Source organism: Manis pentadactyla, chromosome 3 (assembly GCF_030020395.1).
Source record: "Manis pentadactyla isolate mManPen7 chromosome 3, mManPen7.hap1, whole genome shotgun sequence".
Taxonomy (NCBI): domain Eukaryota; kingdom Metazoa; phylum Chordata; class Mammalia; order Pholidota; family Manidae; genus Manis; species Manis pentadactyla.
In genome coordinates, this window is record NC_080021.1 from 11,228,337 (window position 1) to 11,255,304 (window position 26,968).

Consider the following 26,968-nt stretch of genomic DNA (forward strand, 5'->3'; position numbering starts at 1 on the left):
AAGGAATAAGTTGAAATATTTCTTTGCTGTTTTCCCAAAGGTATTTGCTGATATCATCAGATAGTTATTATAAAATGTCATTATTAGTCAAAAAGTATTATTCTTGGTGTACTGTGTATTTCTTGTTTTGCCCGGATACAACCCACCTGTGCCATCTTCAGCATGAATAATCTCAATTCCTTTTGATGTTTTCAGACTTAAGAGCCAGTGACTATGACTGATAATCATAAACAACCAAGTGGTACAAATAACATTTTGGAAATGACTGAGTCAGTTAAAATGGTCAGAAGCTCACTGAGATTACACTTAGGCTGAGCTCTTGAAGTCTGGGAACCATATGTGCAAACTCAGGGCGAGATCACGTCTGGTCTGGCTGAGTGTATACTCTGCCAAAGTATCCAGTCATTGTATAGATAAGCCCAGCCCATCTGAGTATTTATATAACACAGACAAAACATACTAAGGCTTCGCTGTTGGGGGACCCAGCTAAGTTGGCTGGATGGTTCAGCTTCTATTGATTCCTAATGTATGCTTAGCAATATTTTTAACATCAGTATAGTGTGCCAAAATCTGTGCTGTATAGATGACAAATATTCAGATAGTTACATTCTCATGTATTTATTCATTCAATAAAATTTGGGCATCTGTTACATGCCAGCTATGGCTACTAATAAAAGGGAAGGAGGGACAGAGGAAAGGTACTCTTTGGAGGTAAATCAGCCAGCAGTTTATATGCTTTATGAAGACGGGAATTATGTCTGTTTCACTTAGCACTGTTTAGCCTGCAATTAGAACAATACTTGGTAAATAACAGGGCTGAATTCATTTGTTGAATGAATGAATGAAATGACAGATGTGAGTGGTAAGGGAGAGGAACCAGTCAAGTTTGACTTGTAGGTTTTTTATCTGGGTGACTGGATAGATGGCAGAACTCTCCACTGAAATGAGCAATACTGAAATGGAAGGAGATTGCGTGGGAAACACTAAGAATTCCGTGTAGGACAAGTTGAGCTTGAGGTACCTGGGCTGGATCCGGGAAAGGTAACAGAAGGCTGTTGAACACATAACCTCTGAAGCTCAGGCATGAAGAACCATGGCAGTTCACAGGATTTGAGTGCTAGTTGAAGGCATGAGAGTGAAAGAGATCATTGTAGGGAATATCTGAAATAAAACAATTGGAGGGCAGAGGACAGATCTTGAGAAGCACCAGATGGGAGATGAAGAAGAGTAAGGATCCCATGACAGAGACGGAGAGGAAACAGCCAATGTTCAGAAGAGAATTAGGGAATGTGGCTGTCATGGCAGCCTAGAACATTTTGAGAAAGAGGGAATGACCAACAAAAGTCAAGATTCCCACTAAGATAAAGACCAAAAATTGCCAATTGGAATTGGATTGAAAAACATAATTGGCAAGAGGCAGATTCGATCAGGTAGTGATGACCTCAAAAGCCAGATTGCCAGCATTCATGAGAGCGAGCTCTGGGTTTCTGAGAACCCCAGCTTCACCCTGTTCCCTCCCTGCTAGCCATCTCAGGAGTCTGTCTTGTTTAGAGATCAAGAAAATCACTGAGAATTATTTCTGGCCCCTTATGTGAGTCCTCCAGTCCCTCTCTGTGCCTGAAGACACTCCCTTGGTCTTGATGCCATGAATCTTCCTTTTCCCATATCTGTGTCCGTTTGGGTTAAAATTGCTGGCTCAGCCCAGTGTGGGTTCTGGGATCCAAGCTGCTCTTGGATGCCCTGAACACTTGGGTTTTGCATCACTGACTTCTCACGTTGACAGGTGTTCTGCGCACTGACTGGGTGTCTTGGCTCTTTGAACATGGGCTCAGTTCCCAGAGAGGCTTCCTGTGCTCTGATCCCCTGAGTTAAATGAAAGTTAAGAAGCAAGAAGGCAACAAGTTTATGACCACAGGTGGACTATTGAAATTTAAGGTTGCAGAAGTAGTTGCAATTAGTTGTAGTAGACCAAAAGTGAAAAATTTGACATTTGGGGGAAGATGTGCAGAAATTTCAAGGTAAGGTTATTGAATGAGTCATCAACATGGTCACGGTATCTCTCAGAATAAAGGCAGAACTTGGGATGAACACAAAGGCTTAAGAAAAGGGTCCTTACATTAAAGATTGCATTTCCCCTCTTGTTGCTTGCTATGACTAAAATCTATTTGTGGACTTGAGCTCTTACTCATTCAGTTATTCATTCAACAGGCACTTGGTATTCTAGATGCTGGGTTCAAGTAATGAGAAAACAGACATGGTACCTGTCCTCACATTTTAAGGAAATGAGGAACATAGACAATTAACCAAAATATGTAAGTACTACGAAGGAAATAGAGATAGATGAGTAGGAGGAAGACAGAATTACTACAGGATTGTCAGAGGCCCATAAGGATTTTATTTGAGTGCTGAAAAGACCCTACATGCAATTAGCCAGGAGAAGAGCATTATAGATGGAGGAAACAGCTAGTGCAAAGGCCCTGAGGTGGGAAAAAGTTTGGTGTGTTAGAGGAAGAGCAAAAGGTGCAAGTGGCTAGGGCATAGTGAGCAGGGAAGAAATACTAGATGAAACTAAAGGAAGTGGAAACTCAAGCCTGCAAGCCTGCTTGACTTTGGAATTTTTTCTAAGGATAGAAAGGTTTTAAGCAGGGCAGTGACGTGATCTGATTTAGATTTTTAAGAGATCACTTTGGCTGCCTGGTGGAGAATGGATTGTAAGGGGTGGGAATGGACTTTCAGACAAAACCACACCTTAGACTTATGATGTACAAGAGGTTGCCAAAGGGTGAAGCTCTTTGTCACTATAAATGGACTGTGTGAGGATATTAATAATTTTTAACTTGATTTTTACAACCAGTGATCATCTGAAACAGGTAGAGCCCCTTATTCAGAAGCAAAGCCCCTTTTGGGGTCTGGGGTCTGTCCCTCACATATTGTGAAATCCTCACCATTGTCTATCCATTCTGTTCACATTTATCATGGCATCAGAATCCAGGCGTTTTTCTATTACTCCTCCAAGACTTTGAAAAGAATTATTATTATCATTAAACTAACATGTACACATGCAGACTGAAAACAGGTGGGATTTCTATATTCCACACAACAAAACAGAAAGCAAATGTGCTTCATTGCTGGGAGTACAGAGAAATATCCACAGCATCACCAACGCTAAAAAGGTAAACTTTGGGGCCAAGTACCATATTAGGAGCATTGTTCACCTTTTCATTTAATTTTTATAACAACATTGCAGGGTTAGTGTGAGGTGCCTGCTTTACAAATGAGAGAATTGTGATTTGTGGAAATCAGTTAATTCCCTGAAGGACATGTAGTCGGTAAATAACAGAACTGGCATTAGAACTCGTTATGTCTGATTCCAAAAGCCACATATTTTTCATCAGGCTACACTGCCCCCACTTTGTGGCCTGAAGATAAATGCTGGGTTTCTACTTTCCACCTTGTTTCCAGGTCAGTCAGTCTTAAAAGGGCGTGTGTGTGTGTGTGTGTGTGTGTGTGTGTGTGTGTGTGTGTGTGTGTGTGTGTTTTCACTCACCCTCTGAAGATGGTTCATTTGCTCAGGGATATTCAGAAATTTTCTGTGAGGCTCTAGGACCAGATTTTCCTCCAGACATACCAGGTAGCATGTCTCCCCTGCGTGTCCTGGAATGTGATCATTATTTGCAGGGAAAAAGCTAAGCAGGGCAGCATCTCATGTCTACCTATTGATAAAACAACCAGCCAGCCATTGATTTACTCCCTCCTGGACTGGAGATGCTGAGACCAGAAGCAAAAGGAATGAGGAGGGATTGGAGCTGGGTGGGCTGGGAAGCAGGATAAAATAACTTGTTTCTTATACTTTCATCTGTCCCAGCTGGGACTTTCCTTGAACTGTGCTTTCTGTGTCCATTGGAAGAAAAGAAAGAATTCTCATCTGATCACTTTCCTGATCAAAACCCTCATGAAGACCCGATGCCAGGGGTGCCAGTTTCCTCATAGTGAACTGGTTCGGCCTGTAGGCTATGAGTCGGTAATCTTGGGGCAAATCTATGCAGAACCCCAAATTTGTCCAAATGATAGCAGAAAGGGCCTGAAGCAAACTTGACAGAAGTGAAGTATAGCTCTGATTTCTCCACCTGCTCCTGCAAGGCCTTGGGCAGCCACTTCTCCCCTGCAAGCCTCAGTATTCTCGTCTGTACTATGGCAGAACTGAACTGAGTGATCCCATCACTTTCTTTCAGCTCTGACATCAACCCATTCAATTTTCAGCTGCAGAAACATGCTGGGAGCCTGTGGCTATACTGGCGAATTACTTACACTTCAGAATCCTACCATCCAGAGCCCAGACAACAAATAATTCACCAGGAAGCAAAGGGGACACCTGCTGTTTAGTTATCCTAGTATGGGTAACAGTTTAGTATAACTGTTACAGAGTGAGCTGTCTTCTAACATTAATATCAAATTCAGCAACAAGAGTTAAAGCAAAAAACAAACAAACAAAAAAAAAAACCTCACCTAACCAGGAAGTGAAATCTGTTTTTTCTCTCAGCATTCTGGATAATTGAGTTTTGATTATATGGAGATAAATACCCAAACATCATTATAAAAATTATCACACTTCACCCTTCAGGGTCTCATTTTTAACCTGATCATTATGTTCTTCTGTTGAGTAATATTGAACCCCTGGGGTTTGGTTTCTTTCCTTACATTTCTGCCCCTAAAGGGTGGTACCCAGACTAAGTGGCAGGCGCTGTTTTTGTACATACAAATGCCCAAAGAAAAAGAATTCTCTAAATTCAGATTCATTTTCATTCTTCATTTGACTGGGGCAAGTCAGTCCCTGAAAGATGTTCCTTTGTTCCCTCATTTGGTCATTCATTATTCAGCTGCTCACTGAGTGACAGTAATGTGTCAGGCCCTGGGCTGAGTACTGGGGCAGAGACCCGGAGGAGGGCCAGGCTGTGAAGGAACTCACAGTCCCGTGGGATGACTAACAGGGCAACAGTTCAGCATGAACACTGCTGTCATTCTAGCAGGACAGCATCATAAAGGGTGGGAAATTGATGCAAGGTAATTGGGGAAGACCTTCCTAAGGGAGTGACTGTTGAGCTGAGGTCTACAGACAAGCAGGAGTTAGGCCAACAGTGAGCCAGCAGGACCCCAGGAGGCAGGCAACAGCAAGGCCACTGTTGCATCCTGGGTTTCTGCTGCTCAAAAGGAAGTGGGTGCTTCTCTTTCCCCACAGAGAACTCAGACTGGAAATTCCTTCCCCTAAAAATGCCTGAAATATTGGGTATTGGTCATGAAAAAGGTGGGTTCTCAGAGTGAACTGCTTCTGGGACAAAGTGCCAAACCTCTAATTGTCTGGATTCAGTCTTGGTGTGTAGGAAATCACAGGCAGATGTTTCTCAACAGATAATTTATTTCTAAGCATTGTATTATCAGATTAAGTTTTGATGTTCACTGGATGGGATGTCTGCAGGCTTTTTGGGTAGAGAACACAGAGGGCTTTGGACATTTCCCTGAAGTGAACCTGCCCTCTTCTGGTAACATGAATTTTTCTGATGCCAACTCCCTCTGGCTGTCGTCAGCCCTGACTCAGAAGATAGCTGCATATTTCAGCCAGGAGAGTCATTAGAGGGGTCTGGTTTTTCACTCTTTTCAGAAAGGCAAGTGGATCTGAAGCCTTTCGGGGAGTGTTGAGTGGATTAAGTAGGCAAATTGATCCATTAACTTTACTCATCCTTCCTCTCAGCCCCAGTGGTCTGGGGAGGAGATAAAGGGGGAGATGAATTTGTGGCTCTTGTAGAACTGCAGATCTGGAAATGTGCATTTCGCTTGGCAAGTGTATGACATGCACCCTGTGGTTACCGCATGACCAATAACTGGCTGAAATGTTTCTAAACAAACTAGTGCGACTCCTTTCCCATCAAGGATTGACTAGTCGTTGGGGGAGTCATGAAATTGTGGCCTGAGGAATAGGAACTGGTGAATGCATGGTATTTTAAATATGTGAAGGTAAATATAGGACATTGTAAAAGATGTGATAATAGGTGTGAAGAAAAAGAGCAGAAGTCTGGGTTTTTTTCTGACTTATTTCCTTGATTTGAAAAAAAAACAACTTGATTTAAGCTTTATTAATCTTGGTACCAATTTTGCCACTAACTGGGCTAAGACTCTTTGTGTAAAATAGACAAAAGATGGTTTGACCCAGTGCAATTCATAGGTATGAAGGTTTTTCTTTCCAAACAAAATTGGATTTACTGTGAATGAATTTTCTTCCCATTTTTTTTATTTTGATATCATTAATCTACAATTACATGAAGGACATTATGTTTACTAGGCTACCCCCCTTCATCAAGTCCCCCCCACATCCCCATTCACAGTCACTGTCCATCGACATAGTAAGATGCTGTAAAATCACTACTTGTCTTCTTTGTGTTGCACAGCCCTCCCCGTGACCCACACACACTATACATGCTAATCGTAATGCCCCCTTTCTTTTCTTCCCGCCCTTATCCCTCCCTTCCCACCCGTCCTCCCCAGTCCCTTTCCCTTTGGTAACTATTAGTCCATTCTTGGGTTCTGTGCTTCTGCTGCTGTTTTGTTCCTTCAGTTTTCTTTTGTTCTTATACTCCACATATGAGTGAAATCATTTGGTACTTGTCTTTCTCCACCTGGCTTATTTCACTGAGCATAATACACTCTAGCTCCATCCATGTTGTTGCGAATGGTAGGATTTGTTATTTTCTTATGGCTGCGTAATACCCATTGTGTATATGTACCACATCTTCTTTATGCATTCATCTACGGATGGACATTTAGGTTGTTTCCATATCTTGGCTATTGTAAATAGTGCAGTGATAAACATAGGGGTGCATCTGTCTTTTTCAAACTGGAGGGCTGCATTCTTAGGGTAAATTCCTAGAAGTGGAATTCCTGGGTCAAATGGTATTTCTATTTTGAGCATTCTGAGGAACCACCATACTGCTTTCCATGATGGTTGAACTAATTTACATTCCCACCAGCAGTGTAGGAGGGTTCCCCTTTCTCCACAACCTCGGCAACATTTGTTGTTGTTTGTCTTTTGGATGGTAGCCATCCTTACTGGTGTGAGATGATATCTCATTGTGGTTTTAATTTGCATTTCTCTGATGACAAGCGATGTGGAGCATCTTTTCATGTGTCTGTTGGCCATCTCAATTTCTTCTTTAGAGAACTGTCTGTTCAGCTCCTCTCTCCATTTTTAATTGGATTATTTGCTTTTTGTTTGTTGAGGTGTGTGAGCTCTGTATATATTTTGGATGTCAACCCTTTATGGGATCTGTCATTTTCGAATATATTCTCCCATACTGTAGGATACCTTTTTGTTCTATTGATGGTGTCCTTTGCTGTACAGAAGCTTTTCAGCTTGATGTAGTCCCATTTGTTCATTTTTGCATTTGTTTCCCTTGCCCGGGGAGATACGTTCAAGAAGAGGTCACTCATGTTTATGTCTAAGAGATTTTTGCCTATGTTTTTTTCTAAGAGTTTTATTGTTTTATGACTTACATTCAAGTCTTTGATCTATTTCGAATTTACTTTTGTGTATGGGGTTAGACAGTGACCCAGTTTCATTCTCCTACATGTAGCTGTCCAGTTTTGCCAGCACCATCTGTTGAAGAGACTGTCATTTCCCCATTGTATGTCCATGGCCCCTTTATTGAATATTAGTTGACCATATATGTTTGGGTTAATATTTGGAGTCTCTAATCTGTTCCACTGGTCTGTGGCTCCGTTCTTGTGCCAGTACCAAATTGTCTTCATTACTGTGGCTTTGTAGTAGAGCTTGAAGTTGGGGAGTGAGATCCCCCCCACTTTATTCTTCCTACTCAGGATTGCTTTAGCTATTCGGGGTCTTTGGTGTTTCCATATGAATTTTTGAACTATTTGTTCCAGTTCGTTGAAGAAAGCTGTTGGTAATTTGATAGGAATTGCATCAAATCTGTATATTGCTTTGGGCAGGACGGCCATTTTGATGATATTAATTCTTCCTAGCCAAGAGCATGGGATGAGTTTCCACTTGTTAGTGTCCTCTTTAATTTCTCTTAAGAGTGTCTTACAGTTTTCAGGGTATAGGTCTTTCACTTCCTTGGTTAGGTTTATTCCTAGGTATTTTATTATTTTTGATGCTATTGTGAATGGAATTGTCTTCCTGATTTATCTTTCTACTAGTTTATTGTTATTTATCTATCTACTAGTTTATTGTTAGTATATAGTGTGTTAATTTTGTATCCTGCAGCTTTGCTGAATTCCGATATCAGTTCTAGTAGTTTTGGAATGAAGTCTTTACGGTTTTTTATGTACAATATCATGTCATCTGCAAATAGTGACAGTTTAACTTCTTCTTTACCAATCTGGATTCCTTGTATTTTTTTTGTTTGTCTAATTGCCATGGCTAGGACCTCCAGTACTATGTTGAATAGCAGTGGGGAGAGTGGGCATCCCTGTCTTGTTCCCAATCTCAGAGGAAAAGCTTTCAGCTTCTCGCCATTCAGTATGATGTTGGCTGTGGGTTTATCATATATGGCCTTTATTATGTTGAGGTACTTGCCCTCTATACCCATTTTGTTGAGAGTTTTTATCATGAGTGGATGTTGAATTTTATTGAATGCTTTTTCAGCATCTATGGAGATGATCATGTGGTTTTTGTCTTTCTTTTTGTTGATGTGGTGGATGATGTTGATGGATTTTCGAATGTTGTACCATCCTTGCATCCCTGGGATGAATCCCACTTGGTCATGGTGTACGATCCTTTTGATGTATTTTTGAATTCGGTTTGCTAATATTTTGTTGAGTATTTTTGCATCTACGTTCATCAGGGATATTGGTCTGTAGTTTTCTTTTTTGGTGGGGTCTTTGCCTGGTTTTGGTATTAGGGTGATGTTGGTTTCATAGAATGAGTTTGGGAGTATTCCCTCCTCTTCTATTTTTTGGAAAACTTTAAGGAGAATGGGTATTATGTCTTCTCTGTATGTCTGATAAAATTCTGAGGTAAATCCATCTGGCCCAGGGGTTTTGTTCTTTGGTAGTTTTTTGATTACCACTTCAATGTCATTGCTGGTAATTGGTCTGTTTAGATTTTCTGTTTCTTTCTGGGTCAGTCTTGGAAGGTTGTATTTTTCTAGGAAGTTGTCCATTTCTCCTAGGTTTCCCAGCTTGTTAGCATATAGGTTTTCATAGTATTCTCTAATAATTCTTTGTATTTCTGTGGGGTCCGTTGTGATTTTTCCTTTCTCGTTTCTGATACTGTTGATTTGTGTTGTCTCTCTTTTCCTCTTAATAAGTCTGGCTAGAGGTTTATCTATTTTGTTTATTTTCTCGAAGAACCAGCTCTTGGTTTCATTGATTTTTGCTATTGTTTTATTCTTCTCAATTTTATTTATTTCTTCTCTGATGTTTATTATGTGCCTCCTTCTGCTGACCTTAGGCCTCATCTGATCTTCTTTTTCCAATTTCAATAATTGTGACATTAGACCATTCATTTGGGATTGCTCTTCCTTTTTTAAATATGCTTGGATTGCTATATACGTTCCTCTTAAGACTGCTTTTGCTGTGTCCCATAGAAGTTGGGGCTTAGTGTTGTTGTTGTCATTTGTTTCCATATATTGCTGGATCTCCATTTTGATTTGGTCATTGATCCATTGATTATTTAGGAGCGTGTTGTTAAGCCTCCATGTGTTTGTGAGCCTCTTTGCTTTCTTTGTACAGTTTATTTCTAGTTTTATGCCTTTGTGGTCTGAAAAGTTGGTTGGTAGGATTTCAGTCTTTTGGAATTTACTGAGGCTTTTTTTGTAGCCTAGTATGTGGTCTATTCTGGAGAATGTTCCATGTGCACTTGAGAAGAATGTGTATCCTGTTGCTTTTGGATGTAGAGTACTTTAGATGTCTATTAGGTCCATCTGTTCTAGTGTGTTGTTCAGTGCCTCTGTGTCCTTACTTATTTTCTGTCTGGTGGATCTGTCCTTTGGAGAGAGTGGTGTGTTGAAGTCTCCCAGAATGAATGCATTGCATTCTATTTCCTCCTTTAATTCTGTTAGTATTTGTTTCACATATGTTGGTGCTCCTGTGTTGGGTGCATATATATTTAGAATGGTTATATCCTCTTGTTGGACTGAGCCCCTTATCATTATGTAATGTCCTTCTTTATCTTTTCTTACTTTCTTTATTTTGAAGTCTGTTTTGTCTGATACTAGTATTGCAACACCTGCTTTTTTCTCGCTGTTGTTTGCATGAAATATCTTTTTGCATCCCTTGACTTTAAGTCTGTGCATGTCTTTGGGTTTGAGGTGAGTCTCTTGTAAGCAGCATATGGATGGATCTTGCTTTTTTATCCATTCTGTTACTCTGTGTCTTTTGATTGGTGCATTCAGTCCATTTACATTTAGGGTGATTATTGAAAGGTATGTACTTATTGCCATTGCAGGCTTTAAGTTTGTGGTTACCAAAGGTTCAGGGTTAGCTTCTTTACTATCTTACTGTCTAACTTAACTCACTTATTGAGCTATTATAAACATGGTCTGATGATTCTTTATTTCTCTCCCTTCTTATTCCTCCTCCTCCCTTCTTCATATGTTGGGTGTTTTGTGCTGTGCTCTTTCTAGGAGTGCTCCCATCTAGAGCAGTCCCTGTAAGATGCCCTGTAGAGGTGGTTTGTGGGAGGCAAATTCCCTCAACTTTTGCTTGTCTGGGAATTGTTTAATCCTTCCTTTATATTTAAATGATAATCATGCTGGATACAGTAGTCTTGGTTCAAGGCCCTTCTGTTTCATTGCATTAAGTATATCATGCCATTCTCTTCTGGCCTGTAGGTTTTCTGTTGAGAAGTCTGATGATAGCCTGATGGTTTTCCTTTGTAGGTGACCTTTTTTTCTCTCTGGCTTCCTTTAATACTTTGTCCTTGTCTTTGATCTTTGCCATTTTAATTATTATGTGTCTTGGTGTTGCCCTCCTTGGATCCCTCGTTATGGGAGTTCTGTGTACCTCTGTGGTCTGAGAGGCCATTTCCTCCCCTAGTTTGGGAAAGTTTTCAGCAATTATTTCTTCAAAGACACTTTCTATCCCTTTTTCTCTCTGTTCTTCTTCTGGTACCCCTATAATGTGGATATTGTTCCATTTAGATTGGTCACTCAGCTCTCTTAAAATTCTTTCATTCCTGGAGATCCTTTTATCTCTCTCTGCATCAGCTTCTCTGCGTTCCTGTTCTCTGTTTTCTAGTCCATTAATGGCCTCTTGCATCTCGTCCATTCTGTTTTGAAGTCCTTCCAGAGCTTGTTTTATTTCTGTATTCTCCTTCCTTAGTTCTTGCGTATTTCTCTGCAAGTCCATCAGCATGGTTATGACTTTTGTTTTGAATTCTTTTTCAGGAAGACTGGTTAAATTTATCTCCCCAGGTTCCTTCTCAGGGGAAGATGTAGCAGATGCCAAAGCTGTCTGGGTTAATCTTGTCTGGATCAAATTTTTTTGCCTTTTCATGTTGATAGGTGCAATGGAGTGCTATTGACGCATCTATCAGCTTTCCACTTGGCTCCTGGCCTTTCTTTACTGGGACAACTGCGACCCCTAGTGGCTTGTGTTGAGTACTTGCGTATAGACTGTGCCTCTGTATCTTGCCTGGCTGGTACGGAGGAAGCTCCCTTGCTGAGGGCGTGACCAGCCTCAGGCTCGAGGCCCCGGAGGGGTAATGAACTGGGGACTGTTTGGCTGTTTACTTCCGTGAGGGGTCTCAGAGCTGTTGCCCAGGGGGTTAGTGCGCCCGTAGTTCCCTGGAATTTCCAGCTGCTGGACTGTGACCTGGGATGTTTCCGTCCAGCTGTGGCATCCCTGTCCCTTTAAGACTTTCAAAAAGCACTCGCTTTTCTTTGTCGCAGGGTCGCCAGCTTCGGGACCCGCTCAGAGGTCTTGCTGCCCTGTTTTCCTAGTTTCCAGCACCCCACGCATGCACTGTGTCTGCACTCCGGTGCGGATGGCTGGGGCTGGGTGTTTAGCAGTCCTGGGCTCCCTCTCCCTCCTGCTCCGACTCCGCTCCTCCCGCCAGGAGTTGGGGTGAGGGGCGCTCGGGTCCCGCCGGGCCGGGGCTTGTATCTTACCCCTTTCACCAGGCACTGGGCTCTCGCAGGTGTGGATGTAGTCTGGCTGTTGTCCTGTGTCTTCTGGTCTCTCTTTTAGGATTAGTTGTATTTGTTGTATTTTCAAAAATATATATGTTTTTTGAGAGGAGATTCCCACTGTCCTACTCACGCCACCATCTTGGCTCCTCTCCTCTTCCCATTTTTAAAAGTGACTTAGCTCATGAGTCATGACGCACTGTTGCTGCCTCTGAGCACAAGGAAATAAATGTTATCATTCCAGGTGATTTAATTCCAGCCCAGAGCAAAGACATTTGATATATTTGGTTGGCCTGAACAGCCTTATCTTGGCTATTTGTGTAGGTACTTCATTGTATTCACCTGGGCTCCAAAAGGTACTGCAGCGGGGATTCCTTGGACATTGATGGAACTCTCTGAAAGGTCTTCTCACGTCTCAAGGGTCCCCAGACTACTGTTGTGAATTCCAGGTAATGAACCACTAGAGTTGGGTGTCTTTCCCACTCTATGACTTTGCTGCCACCTTGAGACCCCTAAAGGACCCCATCACACCACAGTATAGTAAAGATTCTGTACACATCCTGTGGGGAAGTCCCCACTCACAATTCCATGGCATGGGAGTGCTTAAAACCAGGACTGCTCCTAAGTGATGAACTCAAAAACAGCCCCCAGAAGCTGAATTAATTAGACAATTTCAGTAGAAGAGAGTGTGGTAGAAAAGTTAGGATAAGGGGAAGGAGAAGCCACAGAACAGCGACACCACAGTTTGACTCTTACCTGAGAAGTTTCTCTTTTCCCAGTTTTGCCCATAAGACAGGCTGGATCCTTGAAGGTCAGTAATTTGTAGCTCGATTGGAACCAAATGAAGGGAAACATCACTAACTGAATTTAATTAGCAAATGGTATAATAAGAGTCTGAAAAAAACTCAGACCAATAGACTTAAAACACCAAAGGTGAGCAATTTATCAGCAGCTCAAGATATAATATTTATTTCATTTTCCTGAATGAAGAGCTACCTCAGAACTTTAAAAAGACAAACGTTTAGATAATTCTTATATTTCAGTTTTTTCCAAATTTCTCAGAAAACATATACACACTCTTTTGTTTTCTCATGGCATTGACATTCGTGAAAAATCTACATCTTTGATGTTCACAAGAAAACTGAGTAACTTAGGTCCTGATATTCGTTTGTTCATTCATTTCCTGAGCTGACATCCAGAATGTTAACCTAGTCAGTTGTCATTCGCAAAGGTCATTTGGTCAATGGGGTCGTGACCACCTCTCCAGCCATAGCCTATGACGTTTTGGCCCAGCCATTTCAGTGCTACAAGTTCTTGGATTCATATATCCTATCCTATAGTCCTCCTATAAGCAAACCATTAGTGTTTCAGCTTCTCTCTCCCCAGTTCATGAGTCACACCCAGAGCAGGAATCCCACCACCATCCTTAGGCTCAGCCCATCTCTCTCACCCACTCCAGCCTACCCCTGAGATGTGAGGTCAGGGCTGGGGTTTTAATTCTCTTCCACACATTACTACAGGTGTGATTTCTTAAAAGCTAGAATTCAGCTTGCTTCAAATCATGTGGCTTCAAAGTGGCCACGTCTAAATGGATGTGCCAAGTGTTGTTTCAGCCCATTCTGCTGAAGTTTAACAATTCCTTTTGACTTCACATGGCCCAAGCAGTCAACAAGACAAGCACAGTCACATTCCAGCCTGAGATTAACATCTTTCTGAGGAACTGGAAGGATGATCTCAGAGTAAGGAATCCTGAATTAGCCATAGAGGATCAGCCAAACAGAACCATACAAGCTTCTTGGGTGGGACACAGGCAGTGTCTGAGTCCACTTCAGCTGGGTTAGCCTGGCTCTGAGGTCCTTGGAACAGAACTTGGGGACAGAATCTGGAATTCTGGAGATCCCCTCTGTGGGCTTGGAGTCCCCTAATCCTGAGAACTCTGCCCAGGGACCTGGAATTGTGGTTGGCCTGGAAGGTCAGGCACAGCTGACCATTTGCGCACACTCATCAGAAAAGATCAAAACCCAGGGTGTGTCCAAAACTGAGAGCCATGGGCAGGATGAACTGAGATAGGATCAAGGCACTTCATGTCAGGTGAAGGGCACTGTGCAGAGGGCCTGACACGTCTGGGGCCTAAACCCAAAAATGAATAAACTGTCCTAATGATCCAGCTTATCAGTATTAGTTTAAAGGTCAACAAGGAGGTTGCAGGGATCAAGTAAAAAGCAAATTGGTAAATGCTATTGTGAGACCTGCTGGAACTTGGGGTGCATTTCTTGTCATTATTTTATTCTCACTATCACAGACAGATTGAAATTTCAGGATACAAAATGACAAAGCCCCAACCCCATGAAAGGATTTCACACATCCCTATTCCCTACCAAACGTAACATCCAGACAATATTTGCAAACCCAGTTCTGCTTAAAGGTGGAAAGCAGTGATCGTCCAAAAAGCCTGGACCCCAGACTGACATTATTTGCTCGTGATTGAAGATTGAGATTCAAGCTACAGGGGGGTGCTGGAACCCTGCAGCAGGCACCTGGAAATGTCTGGACTATTATTTCAGCAAACAAAGTGGACATCCTGACCCTTGTTGTTTTGTTTCCTGGAGCAAAAGCTATGAGCTTATTATGAAAATTACTTACACCTTTTCTGTGCTATCACAGAGCCCTCTCTCACAGGGAGACCCCATTCAGCATTCTTTTGCTTAGTTTGGAAAACAGATTAGCATGACCTAAATATCCAAAAAAGAAAAGAGAAAATTGCGTCCTTAGCTTAATAACCATCAAGCATGATTTGAATGTGATACTTCATCTTCTCTCAGTGCAGGCAGGAGCAGTGGCAGCATTCTTGACTAACACCTTGCTTATGAAGAATGGGCTGATCCACCGGCACCTGCCTTCCTGTCAGGAGGGAAAATGCTCTCTGGCAGGTTCTGGGAAGCCCCACATGAATATTTCCCCAAAGGTCCCCAACTCAGTGTTTACACAAGGGTCACATAAAGCTTTCCTCTCAGAAAAACATTACGTATCACATCTAATGAAATTTCTGCTCCCCCATCCCTAGATTTGAGGGAAAAATAACTGTGCCTCTTTCACACACAGCAAACATTCTCCTGGCGGCCCTGAATGCACATCATTGTGGACTATGGCACCTCAGAGCTTTCCCAAGCAGTGAGCTTTCTTAAAAAGAAAACAAAAAGTAACTTTCTTTTTTCAAAAAGTAGGAGCCTTCTCTCCTGGGGGTTGGATTGGAGTTTTAATAAACAAGAGAAAGAAAAACTGCTCTAATGTGTATACCTGGACGCTTTTATTCAGGCTTGGTGTTGATTCCTGGCAGTTTCTGCTCTCATTGGCCTGTTGGACGCAGGAAGAGAGAAGGAACTAAGAGGTAGAGGCTCTGCCTGTTCTACAGCTCATACCGTGTACAGGGCAACTTTGAAATGGTGCCATGGAGACAGCGAGGTGCTGCCTTAATAAAGACAATGGAAAGGTCATCCAGAAGGCAGTTGATGAAGCCATTGGCCTACCTGCTTCTGAGTGCAGACTCCAGGTTGAGACTGGAAGCAAGCAGAGCCTCAGGAAAGGAGGGGTCATCTCAGCATAAGAGGCTGAGGCCCACCGCCTGGCCCTGAGCCTACTGGCATTGGCATCTTCTCCGGGTCTTTCCAAACGAGCATCCAGCTGTCTCACACTGTGTTACCTGGGTCACAGCTACCTACAGCTACGACTGCAGTGTCCATGTCCCAGAGGACCTAAAAGATGCAGCCTTTGCACAGTTGACTTCAACCTTCGGCCTCAGTCTGGCTCGTGGCACACACGCAAGCTGATGTTAATGCAAGCTTCGGTCCCAGAGGGGCTGTGGGTTAGCGCTTTCCCATCTGTGACCTCTGTGCCTAGCACCAGCACTGAGAGGTGAGGCGTTCTCTGGATTCCAAAAACCCGAATAAAACCTCCTATTGGCAAACATCACAAGGATACCCTTCAAGTCTCTTGCTCTTGGCTGGAGTTTTATTCAACTTTCATGGTAATGCCTTTTGTCTCCTGCTGATCAAAAACTAGACTTTTGATTGAATAGTATAAAATTAAACTACTTTTTAGTTTAAAAATTCAGTTTGGTAAACAGAATCTTTCCAAATTTGGAGACCATTTTGGGGGGAAAACAGGAAAAAATAATGGTTGCAAGGGATTGAAAAGAATGCTCTGGAAATGGTCTCTTTATGGAGCCATTCAGCCTTTCATTCATTCATGCATGCATGCATTCACTCCACACATACTTATTAAGAGCCCCCCAAGTATGCCAGGTGCTGGACAGTCAGTTATGGATAAGGCACAGGGTCTGATCATTCAGAGAGACCAGAGCCTAGAGGAACAGAAAAAAACATAGTCAGGAAATTGCCACACATCACAGTAACTTCCCTGGGCTGAGGTAAGTGCAGGCTCAGAGTTGCCTTCCTGGAGAAGGTGAGGTCTGAACTGGTTTTTAAAAGTAGCAGTAGGACATGCAGCCTAGATGCTACATGTTCAAATGTGTAAAATATGAAAAACCAAGTAATAGTTTAATAGGTCACAGTGTGGCAGGCGTCTAGGTTCCAGCACAAGGTCAGATGTCATTTGCATTGGTCTCATTCTGTACAGTTGTGTACTCAGAGCATGGGCAGACTAGAAAGCATTGTGACATATGTGGAAACCGTGTCACCTGAAGAGTGACTGGGGAAATTGAAGCCATTAGCCTGTTGAAGAAAACTCAACACCAGAAGGTGGCCACATGGAGGGAGATAAATAGATCTTATTCAGAGATGAGAAACAGGTCCACTGGGTAGAAGTTGTGGCAAAAAGCAGGGAAGAGCTTGAGATCAGTTTCCCAAATAGTATTCTATGGAACGTGAAGGCGTGATTTGAACAATAAGCATTTTGTGTAATAAAAATATGGAAAATGCAGAGTTTAAAAGTCTCATTTCTGCAGAACTTGTCAGTACCTTTATTCAGGAATGTGTATTGTGAGACTCCAACAGGAAGATAGAACTTTTTCATTCAGTGAACATGTACTTAGTGCCAGGCATTGATATAAGCACTCGGGACAACAAAATTAACAAAGGAGACAATGTCCCTTCTCTCAAGGAGAGTAGTGATAGTGAGGAGAGATGGCAGTAAATAAATAATGGACCCATATTTCCTAAACTAATTGGTCCACAGACATTTTATGAAAAGCATCCCTTCCTTCTTGCACTCCTTGAAATAATCTTTTTTGGAAAGAGTTAATTAGGAGGATCTAGGGGTGAAGAGGAGGGGTGACTTCCCCAGATCCCAGCACTGAAACTACTTAAGCTGATCTACAAGAAACGCTTTTGAAAGTGTTTTGAGATTGGAACATGTGATCCATAAGAGCTAATGTGTTTCTGGCTCAACAAAACTGGGTGTTTCTAGAGAGTCCACCTTCAGCCTAAAATTGCACTGAGAAGAATTTACTTGGTGACACAAACTGATTAAGGAATACCAAAGTTTACAGCCACCCATGAAGTGATGATTGGATCTGTAGGAAAAGTAGGTTTTCAGTTGTACGTGGCGAATTCGATTCCCAAAGCAAAGTTTTCTGGTCATAAACTAAGTGATGAGCTCAAGAAGATTCTGGACATCCCCCACTCCATTAACCTGCAGTTTACAAAAGAATACCTGGAACCTCTGATGATAATTTCCGCCAGAACCCCAGACTCTCCATCAAGGCCCTGTGTGAGAAAATAAAAATCACAGAGAGAAATGCCTAGCTACGAATGTACATAGAAAATAGCTGATTTCCTCTCCAGCTGTTAGACCCCAGCTCCAAGCACTTGCCAGGGGAGCTTCGTGGCACCTCTGAGCAAGAATGTACACCTGGACAGGGCAGCTTGAGCATCTTTTCCACCTCCTATCCAAGAGAGAAAACTAAATTTTATCATTTTCCAAACTGTTCGGGAAGAATTTCTTCCCAGGAAGTAAATGGGAGACGCACAGAGTGGCTGACAGTTCAGTCTCCTTTGCCTTCTGAACTGCTCTTCTAGCAACGTTTAATCCCAGGGCCTCAAACCCTGGGCCCTGCATGGGTCCTGCTGCTGTCTTCTGGAACATTGGTGCCAGCTTCCTTCTCTCTGCTGCAGCCTTTCTTCTTGCCTCTCATCCTGGCATACCTCCCCCTAACATCTGTCTACTTTGTGCCTTAGCCTCCTTGGTGCTCAAAGCTGAAATTAACTGCTTCAGGGTCCTAAGAGCATATACCAAACTTTCTCATGTTGCCCCCATGCAACTCTGTCCTTTATCCTGGCGCTCAGGAAGAAAGTTTAGCAAATTCTACCAGTGGTGAAGCTCTGCTACATGATGATTTAGAGACCTTAAATTTCAGTTATGTTGAGTATTTTCTTGTAGGTTAAAATGAAGAGTCCACTAAGAAGCATCCTTATGGAATGGGCTAGAAAGCTCCATGAGGTCAAAGCCCTGGCTCTGCAGTCATGGTCTGACCTGGCTGCAGATGAACCAGTGGCCCTTGAGCGTATCTCTCAGAGGCTCACGGATGTAGCAGGGTTCTAGCAGGAGGGCCTCCTCTCATGGGCTGCCATTTGATGACCCCATCTTACCTCAGCCTCACCTGTGGACTGAGCATGGTTAAGCTGAGAGGCTGGCAGAGAAAAGCAAATGTGGTGAGTGTATACAGAGGCAGGAAGTGTTCAGTTACCCCCTTGACTAATGCAGTGTATCCCGGAGCTCTCTCTGGGAAGATTGCAGGGGAGGAGATGGACATTCCTACTCCTATATCCCTTCAGCTGCAACTCCCATGTTTTTTCCAAAGAAATTGTCTCAATTAAAATTGTGGAGTAAGCATTGCATTTGACTAGATCCGGCCAGTTATTGTGCCCCTGCAGCTGAATTGCCAGGAACAGAGGCCCCCCGGCCAACCTGGGGTGTCTTCATAAGTCAGTGCTGTTTCTGCATCCATACAGCCATGCCCAGTGACCTACTATGGTGGCTGTACCTTTCTCCACCTGTGCTCTTTAACCCTGGGGCTTGGTGAAAGGCTACAACTGCTTGCATTTTTGCTGAGAGAAAATGAAACACGTATATCTATATGGAAATATAGATATATAATGGTCTCTAAGAAAAAAACGTATTTATGAAGTATAAAAATATAACTATCCTTATCAAGTTTAAGGAGCAGATCCTGGCACATTTACCTGTCTGTCCATGAGGAATGTCAGAAGAGAAAAAAATGCAAGCCATGGGTCTCGAGTTGCTCCACCACCATTAAACGAAAGACCACATGAAAATGTGTACTCTGCTTGGTTGTAGATGATCATTTCTGTGGGCTTTTCAGGCATATTTTACTTGCTGTTGTTCATATTGGTGCTTTCTCTTGTACCAGAGATGTGCCTGGTTAGAGAAAGGGTCGTGATTGACATTTCCAAGCTGACAGCTCTCCAAAAACCTGAACCAAAGCAGTTCAGTGTACCTACATAGAGGTACTACTTTACCAGGTTGTGTTTCTCTGAACCAAATGCTAACTTACCAACTTCTGTAGGTTTCACTGAATACAACTGCATGGAATGCCGTTACTGTTTGCAATGCAACCTGATCTAAAAACATTGCATTTCTTTTTAATCCAAAGGGGACTAGCAGGTTTATTGTGTTTGCATGTGCTTTCCCCCTAGACTCTGGCTGCCCTAACAAGAAATTCAATAAATCTACTTCCAAACCATCTTGCACAAGCTTTGCATGTCCAGTCTGGGCCTGAGGAAATTAACAAGAGAATAGAACATACCATCGACTTGCGGAGTGGCGATAAATTGAGAAGAGAGCATATCAAGCCATTCTCACTGATGTTTAAAGACTCCAGCCTGGAGCACAAGGTAGAGCTGGGTCTCCACAGTGGCTCTTTTTCTGAAGTAAATTGTCATAAATGTTCACGGGACCCGAGAGGGAGCCCAGGGGCTTTGGTTTTGGTCGGTGTGTCCATGGTTGGTTTGGTTTCATTTGGTACTGTCTCTTCTTTTTCTTTTTGAAATTCATGAGTAGACTGAAGGTTGCATGTAAAGAGAACCTCGGTTTTGCTCTTTAAGGAAAAGATGGCAAAAAGAACAAAGGAGTTCCTTCCAGGTTGAGATTTTTAACCCAAGAGACATTGAGCACCCACTCGCCTTTGCTTTTAAGTGAATTCACAACATTGCAACTTTTATAACATAATACAGGAGGGCACCAAGTAATAGATGCATGCATAAGTGATACACTGTTTTTCTTAGATTATAGACACCTGTCCTCCCATTTTTCCAGTTGTCCTCTGGCTCTGAGCCCCCCAGTGTAGGCACAGTAGAAAGAAGGTAGGTTGTGGGTTCAGAGTTGGGTTCAAACTCCACCTCTGCCACTTCCTTGCTATGTGACCTTTGGTAAGTGAAATATCCAATCTGATCATGAGTTTCTCTCTGTACAATGAAGATAATGGGCATTCCTCCCTCCTAAATTGTTATGAGAGGTTCCAGCCAATGCCTTGATGAGGTTAAGTATTCAAAAATGGCCACCAGCATCGCATCAATGATGACGTTTTCCCATGCCTCTCCGGCCCCAGCTCCAAACTGTAAAGGGTTGTGGGGAGCCAGATGCTGTCCCTGCTTAACTGGGCTGCTCCTTTGCACTGATAGAAGCTGACGGACCTTCCCTGACTGAGCACAGGTGGTGCTCAGCTTCTGTGGGACCCTCAGGCAAAAACAGCAGGAAATTTGCAAGCAAATTTCGGGAGTTTGATCCAGTACTTTGCACAGCTTGAATGAGCAATTTTTTTTGTGAGTTTGCTCAGCTGCCTGGGAGACTCTTCTTTCCTCCATTTGGAGAATTCACACTTCTGTGCACATACATGCACCATTCCCAAAGAGATACAGGCACCATTCCCAAAGAGATACATGCACCATTCCCCAAGAGTCTCCTTGATAACTGTCTAAAGGTTGCAAACTCCAAAATTAATATATTCATCTCCAGTTCATATTTGAATTGTATTGTGTCTATGTATTAAGAAAACAAAAGGAGAAGAAACATTTTACCTCACTCACTGCCCCTGCCCCAAAAGAGCAAGTAGCCTTTTCTTAATCATATTATAATTAAGGACTTAAGGTCCAAATTAAATGCATTTTCTTTCCCGGTTGCTATATTGAAGGAGCTAGGAAGAGCAAGGTGGTCTTGCAAAGAATCTTCTCAATTAGCCTGTGTCAATGCCTCTGTCCAGAGCTATACAAAACCCTTTTATTAATCCTTGCTGAAGATGTACCTGCTTCACTAATGATCTGACCCCTGCAGACTGATTTCTGATATCTTTTATTTAATAGTGCCCATATCTCATCTGCAGGGACCTGGTCTCAGAGCAGGGATGGAACCTAGGGGAGGCACAAAAGTGACCAGGGAAGGTTCTTAGAAGAAGCAAACAGCAGCATCCTGAACAGACAAGTGGGGATTCACCAGCTGACAGTCCAGCCTTGCGCCCTCTAGCATGTGCTCTGTGTGGCACGGGTTGCAGGGTGAGGGCAGTGGGACACATCAGCTCTTGCTCGGAGACCTTCTCCAGAGAAAGTGTTACTGCCTAGCAGTGGATGCAGAATAAGTCACAGTCACTGGGAGTTACCAAATACCAGCACCAATTAACTGCCAATGACAGTGCAAAGTAAAATTATGAAATACGTATTATTATGAGCCTTGTTTTATACTTGATGAACTGGAGACATGGAGGAATGAGTGCCCAAACTTGAACTGTCGGTGGAGGGGCTGCTGTCTGGGCCCACGGTGACCCCAAAGCCATGCCTGCTCTGTTCGGTACCCTGCCTCTCCCTGGAGCCCTGGGACTTGCCCTCCCAGCCCGGGTGTGAAGAGCACAATCCTTTGCTCTCTTCATCCTCTCCTCTTTGAACTTTGGATGTGAACTTTGGAGGCACAGGGCAGGGTTTGGGGAGAGAGATGACATAGGAAAGGGTTCTAGAGTCTCAGCAAAATAAAAACAGGGCCTTCAAGTCTATAGGATTCCAAAATTAGGAAATAGTATCAGGGTGCATGTATTCTGGACCTGGTGTTTATGTCAGTTTTTTGCACCCTCAGAGAAACATTACTATCTCCCAAAAGAGAAAAGTGAACCTCCTAGAGGTTAAGTAGAGGTGTCAAAATCCAGCTGCCCTGTGTCATTGACCCTGAGGTCCCATCAGCTGGGAGATGCCCCTTTTTCTGTGTAGGACTGAAAAAGAAAAATCATCCAACTTGGGGATTCTAAAGGGAAACACTGCCCCACTCGCCACCACTACCAATAAGCTGGGCTTGCATGCTCGTGGGAGGGATGAACAGAAGAAAACCCACCCAGCAGGCAAGGAGAGTAAGGGACCCCCCTCCCTCTCCCCTGGTATTGGTTAGGTAACAAAAGGAGCTTCCAAGAAGTTAAACTCCAAAATGGAATCCACAGGATTTCGCCTGCCTAAATTCACACTCTCAATGTGGTCTTAAAAAAAAAAAAAAACCTTCAGACAGAGAATTGAATGTAAAGCAGTCTTGGGTTTATAGTGCCCCCTCGTGACCAGCAGAAGCAATCACAAACCTCCCTGGAAGAACTCAAGGCTTTTAAGACTCCACAGAGAGCAAGGTGCATTCTGATTTCAGAGATGTCCAAAGGTGGGGAAAAAATTGTGCATCTTAGAATTGTTGCAATATATACAGTATTTGTGACTTGGGAGACTTTTTCCACTGTCCTACCCTGATTCTTGAGAGCAAGTTGGGATCATAAAAGCTTGTGTTTTCCCTGAAAGGAAAATAGGAAATGGAAACGATGATTTTACCATTGGAAATTTTGTGGGGAAGAATGAACAATAAGAAGATACATGAATAAGGGAACCCGTTCCCCTTTCCACCTTTGTTAGTTAATTAGAGAACACAAAACTCCTTTGAAATGTCATTCAGACATTTCCTGGTTCCATTCACTTAAAAGAACTGACACGCCTACCAACAGCATTATGCAAAATAGGACTTTTATATACCTTGTGGTGTTGCATAAATTCCTGTTGAAGAAATGAAGACTCAGGTTATGCAGAAGGTCAGAGAAGACTGTCTTGCCCCCTGTAGCTGGTCCATGATATGTTTTTAGAACTCTAAGAGCCACGACATGGATCAGTTTTGATCTGACTCTTGGCAGTGGAATTTCGGGAGAGAATGTGTATGGTCAGCTCAGTTCTGCCATGTCATTTCACGGTTGTTGACACACACACAAACACTCCCCCCACACACAGGACACTTGAGTGAAGTTTCTGGAACATGTGCTCATGCTTCAGGGGCTTAGCCAAGTTTGGGCAGCACATTCTCCCTCCTGTCGGATCCTCAGGCTCGTCTGTAAAGTGAGAGTTGAAGCTCCTCATGTCCTTCAGCCCTCAATGCTCTGCGTCTGTGAATTCCCTGTTATCATGATGACCGTACGTCCTGGTTTGCCTGAGACAGTCCTAGTTTACATCTATTTTGTTAGTATAATTATGGATAGCACCTTCTTTGACTTTTAAAAATCACCCGTGTAACCACAAGAAATGTGACCCATGGCTTGGGCCTCAGCAAGGTTAGAATAGCGGTTCTCAGCATCTTCCCTTCCCAGCAGACCCCTGGATGGAGGGGCGGCACCTAATCCAATCATCAAAGGTCCCCCCCAATTCCTTCCAAATTTCACAGAAAAATCCTCTGCCCTGTTTCAGTCTCAAGCTAAATTTTTCCTAAGGGAGCTTACAGATCTCAGGGGCAAACAAAAATTAGGATTATAGGAGAGACATAGAAAGCATACCATGTTTATGAAATATTGTCATACTGGATTTTTTCTTATATATGACTTTTTTCTTATTAAAAAAGTGAATGAATTTTTCACTAATGAAAGTTTATTCAAAGCACATAAAGCAAAAAGAAGAAAATGGTACCTCTTGTAATCTTACAACCCAGGATCACTACTCTGAACATTTTAGTGTATGTCATGCTCATCTTTCATGAGTGTGATTCTATAGACTTCCCTGCATAACCATTTTGTGCATAACGATTTGTGACTAGCATTAAGCATTCTTTGCTGGAGCCTTATCCTATATTATTAAATATTCAGCCATAAAATAGTTTTTGTAACTACATACTATTCCATTGCATGTCTTAACCATTTTTGGCTTTTATTTTCCCTCAGTTTTTCACTATTAGAAATTACAAACTAGATTGCAGTGACATCACATTGTCATAGTTAAATCCTAAATCTGTGCTTAATTATTTCCTTAGGACAATATCTTAAATATGGGTGAAAGAGAATGTACATTCTAAAATACCTGATGTGCATTCTGAAATTGCTTTCAAAAATTGTGCCTGTACCTTTTAAAAATTGCCATTTTGATAAGAAACAGCCTTCTCCTTTCATTTTAATTTTTTAAAATTATTATTGAGGTTGCATATCTTTCTGTGTATGTTTTTACATTTTTGTCTTTGTAATTCTCCTTTTGTGATTTGCGCATTTGTCTTGATCGCTCACCTCTGTTCTTACTGATGTGTGAGTATTCTTTATATCATGAAGAACTTCACCCTAGAGTGCTTATAAGCTGGTTTTACTCAGCCTCTGGTCCCTATTTCTAAGACAAGGCTCTGAATGAAGCTTAGGATGGGTAAGGCAATTCACTACAATTTCCAGGCCAAAGAAACCAGCTCAGTACCTTTAGAGCCTTAAGAGAGCTTAACGACGTCTGAACACTTATCTGGAGGGACTTCAGTAAGCATACTGCTCCAAAACAGTGTCACCGTCTCAGAACAAGGCAACTTCCTCAACTTGAATAAAGAGTAGGATATGTTTAGCATGTACTTCAAAATTGATTGGGAATTTATGCTTTTGTTGCGGGCACTTTATTGGGGTAAGTGTTAAAATCAAACTATTATCAATAGCAATTAGATTTCCTTCCTTTTTGCAATGCTGGTATCTTCTGTTAAATTTTGAAACCCTTTTCCTTGAGAAAAGGCCTCCTCTTGTCATCATGAAAATTTTCATTAATATAAAGGCCTTTTGGCCTCTGCTAATAGTTGTTTGAAGATCACCTGGGGATCTTCCTAAAAATACAGGTCGCTGCCCTTCACTCTGCTCCCAAGAATCTGATTTTGCTGAGGAACCTACATTTTGAGAAGCACTCTTCTGGGATTCAATTCCTTTGTCCTGAGTTATTGGCCACTTTTCTCTGTCTTTTAACTGCAGATGAGGACTTAGGCTAGTCACTCGCTGCAGGCCTTCAGAGATTAGGATGTATCAGAAGGTTCTGGACCCACACTTCATGTCAATATGGCCCCAGACAGGTGTACAGGGACATCTCCATGTGGCTCACAATGGTCCCAGAAAGAAGCTGATAGCTTTCCATCACGTAGACAGACTCCCACAGACATTCAAAGGCCTCATTTATCGCACCAGTGTTTGGTTTTTGTGAAAAGACTGAGAAAGAACATAGACTCAATTACTGGGCAGACATATGTGAACCCAATTCCACCAATTCCTGGCTGGGTGACACAGGACAAGGTGCTCTAACTGAGACATGGATGATCGTAATACCTCCCCCTCCTTGGGTTGTTGTGAAAATCAGATGACATAACACTCATATAAGAGATGTTTGCATAAATGCGAGAGTAATTATTTCCCCTTGCCTGCCGATGGATCCTCCATCAATCCAAACCTGGGTGAGGCTGAACCCTCACTTAAAATAAACTCACACTTCTAGAGCTTCCTTAAAGAAGATCACTAAAAATGGTGGGTGGGGCCAGTCTTAACGGGTCTTGTATCCCAGGGTACCAGGATCACAACCTTTATAACTACGTAATTACATAAGTGCAAAAAAGTGTGTGCTGACCAGGTACACACCTGTAGCCCATTGGTAGAAATCAGTAGAGTAGGAATTCAAATCTAACTCAGTCTTTTTCTGAAGCTCTGTTTGCCTCATGCCTTGCAAAATCCCAGTGTTTTCATAGAGCCTGCTTCCCATGCAGTTTGGAATGCATTGAGGATGAGGCTGGTGGGTACCTGGAAGGGACTGTATAGCTACACATGTGGCACATAACTGGGATGCATAAAAAAAAAACATGAAAATTTCTCATCCTCTGTTCACCCACACACACACACCCATGCACATGTACACACACATACATGTACACACACGTATACAAACAGTCCCCCACATGCTCCTGGCAGCACCCAGAGCCTTGATAAAGACAAACAAGGGCATCTCCATCACCGTAGCTGTGTGTGCACATGTAAAAATAAATAAGTGAATAAACCCGCGCATAAGATCCCTTCTCTCCTAGGCATGCTGAGCCCTCACATTGCCTCTGAGCTCTGTACCCAAAAAAAGAAGGGTGCTTGGTTTAAGTTGTCAAGGAGTTAGTTGTGTGACTAGGTGGTTTGAGAGAACAGGCAAAACCAGAGGTAGCCTCCTAAAAAACTTTAAAGAAAGGCAGAGTAAATAAAACTGAGGGTAAGCTTCATTTTTTTTACACACAAGCCAGCCATCAGATTTTGCCCACATTTTGTTAGATCATAATAACTTTCATATGTAATACTTGCTGTGATAAGTTTTGTGGTGTGTATTTTCAAAACATTCATTTAATGTTGCCGTTTTTCTGTCAGCAGACAGATGAAAACAAGGATTCATGCCACGGGGAGCCTTTAGATAATCCTCTGGCTGAGCACAATGGGTTCGTACCTGTGTTCAGAATTTCTCTCAGCTTTCTCTGTCTTTATAAAGAAAATCGTAGTTAAGCAGGGGCTTAAGAGATTGCAGGAAAAATACGTCACAGACTTTGAAATGTTTCTC

The 26,968-nt window shown here is 42.5% G+C and overlaps 1 protein-coding gene across 3 annotated transcripts in view; it reads left to right on the forward strand.

Annotated features, from left to right (window-relative positions):
* ADCY8 (adenylate cyclase 8) overlaps positions 1-26,968 on the forward strand; it is a 225,266-nt gene that overhangs the window by 135,268 nt on the left and 63,030 nt on the right. For 2 of the 3 annotated variants that reach the window (XM_036890545.2, XM_036890546.2), the window contains exon 8: positions 19,811-20,008. The exons of the other annotated variant lie outside the window; for it this stretch is intronic. In XM_036890545.2, the coding sequence (XP_036746440.2) occupies positions 19,811-20,008 (198 nt within the window). The remainder of the gene's footprint in view (positions 1-19,810; positions 20,009-26,968) is intronic. 3 annotated transcript variants of the gene reach the window in all.